General features: G+C 47.8%; 1 protein-coding gene across 1 annotated transcript; it reads left to right on the top strand.

The window, feature by feature from the left end:
* Nucleotides 1-33: 33 nt before the first annotated feature.
* Nucleotides 34-860, top strand: TMEM229B (transmembrane protein 229B). The gene has a single exon (XM_010160017.1). It carries the CDS (start codon nucleotides 58-60, stop codon nucleotides 559-561), a length of 504 nt encoding a protein of 167 aa, XP_010158319.1. The 5' UTR covers nucleotides 34-57; the 3' UTR covers nucleotides 562-860.
* Nucleotides 861-969: the final 109 nt, after the last annotated feature.

Below are 969 nucleotides of genomic sequence, written 5' to 3'. Positions count from 1 at the left end.
CTCTCTCTCTCTCTCCCCCCTCTATTTCAGAGTGCCTGCTGGGGTGTGCGCAGAAGAATGGCTGCGGCAGAACCTCTGACCGCTTTCTCCCGATGGTACCTCTACGCCATTCATGGCTATTTCTGTGAGGTGATGTTCACAGCTGCCTGGGATTTTGTGGTCAACTTCAACTGGAAGTTCCCGGGTGTTACCAGTGTGTGGGCGCTCTTCATCTATGGCACCTCCATCCTCATTGTGGAGAAGATGTATCTGTATCTCAAAGACAAGTGTCACATTTTAGTGCGCTGCTTCATTTACACGCTTTGGACGTACCTCTGGGAGTTCACCACCGGCCTCATCCTACGCCAGTTCAATGCCTGCCCGTGGGACTACTCCCAGTTTGATTTTGACTTCATGGGCCTCATCACCCTGGAGTATGCCATCCCGTGGTTTTGTGCTTCTTTCATCATGGAGCAGCTGGTGATCAGAAACACCTTGCGCTTACGATTTGATGAGACTGCCGAGCCAGGGGCCCCCACCGTTCCCGTTGCCTTGGCCAACGGCCACGTGAAGACTGATTGAGCAGTGACTCAGAACGACACTTAGCGATCTGAGAGAGCCCGGACCTCTTGCCGTGGACTGTCAGCTCTGGCTCTGAGATACTGCTCCTTGCTGTATGATAAGATTCATAAACCCCATTTTTCCAAAGGGGGTGTGCATGGAATATACCAGAATAAAATGGAACCAATAGATTTTCTATGGATTTTACTCTTTGGGCTCCAAGGACCAATATCAGTTACTTGTTAGTTAGGTCATTTCTGATTTTAACTTATTATGGATGAAAGCAGTCCTTTTGCTTACTCTTTTATGTGGAGAAAGAAGAAAAATGCTATGGTGGAAATGCATACAAAAAGAAAAAAACCTAATTAGCGGATGGGCATAGACATGCCGGCTAAGTTAGTGATTGGCTTACTCCATTAGGCAATATTC

This window comes from Eurypyga helias, unplaced genomic scaffold, assembly GCF_000690775.1.
Source record: "Eurypyga helias isolate BGI_N326 unplaced genomic scaffold, ASM69077v1 C15542539, whole genome shotgun sequence".
Taxonomy (NCBI): Eukaryota; Metazoa; Chordata; class Aves; order Eurypygiformes; family Eurypygidae; genus Eurypyga; species Eurypyga helias.
Note: the sequence above shows the minus strand (reverse complement) of the source record. Positions and strands in the feature narration are given on the sequence as shown.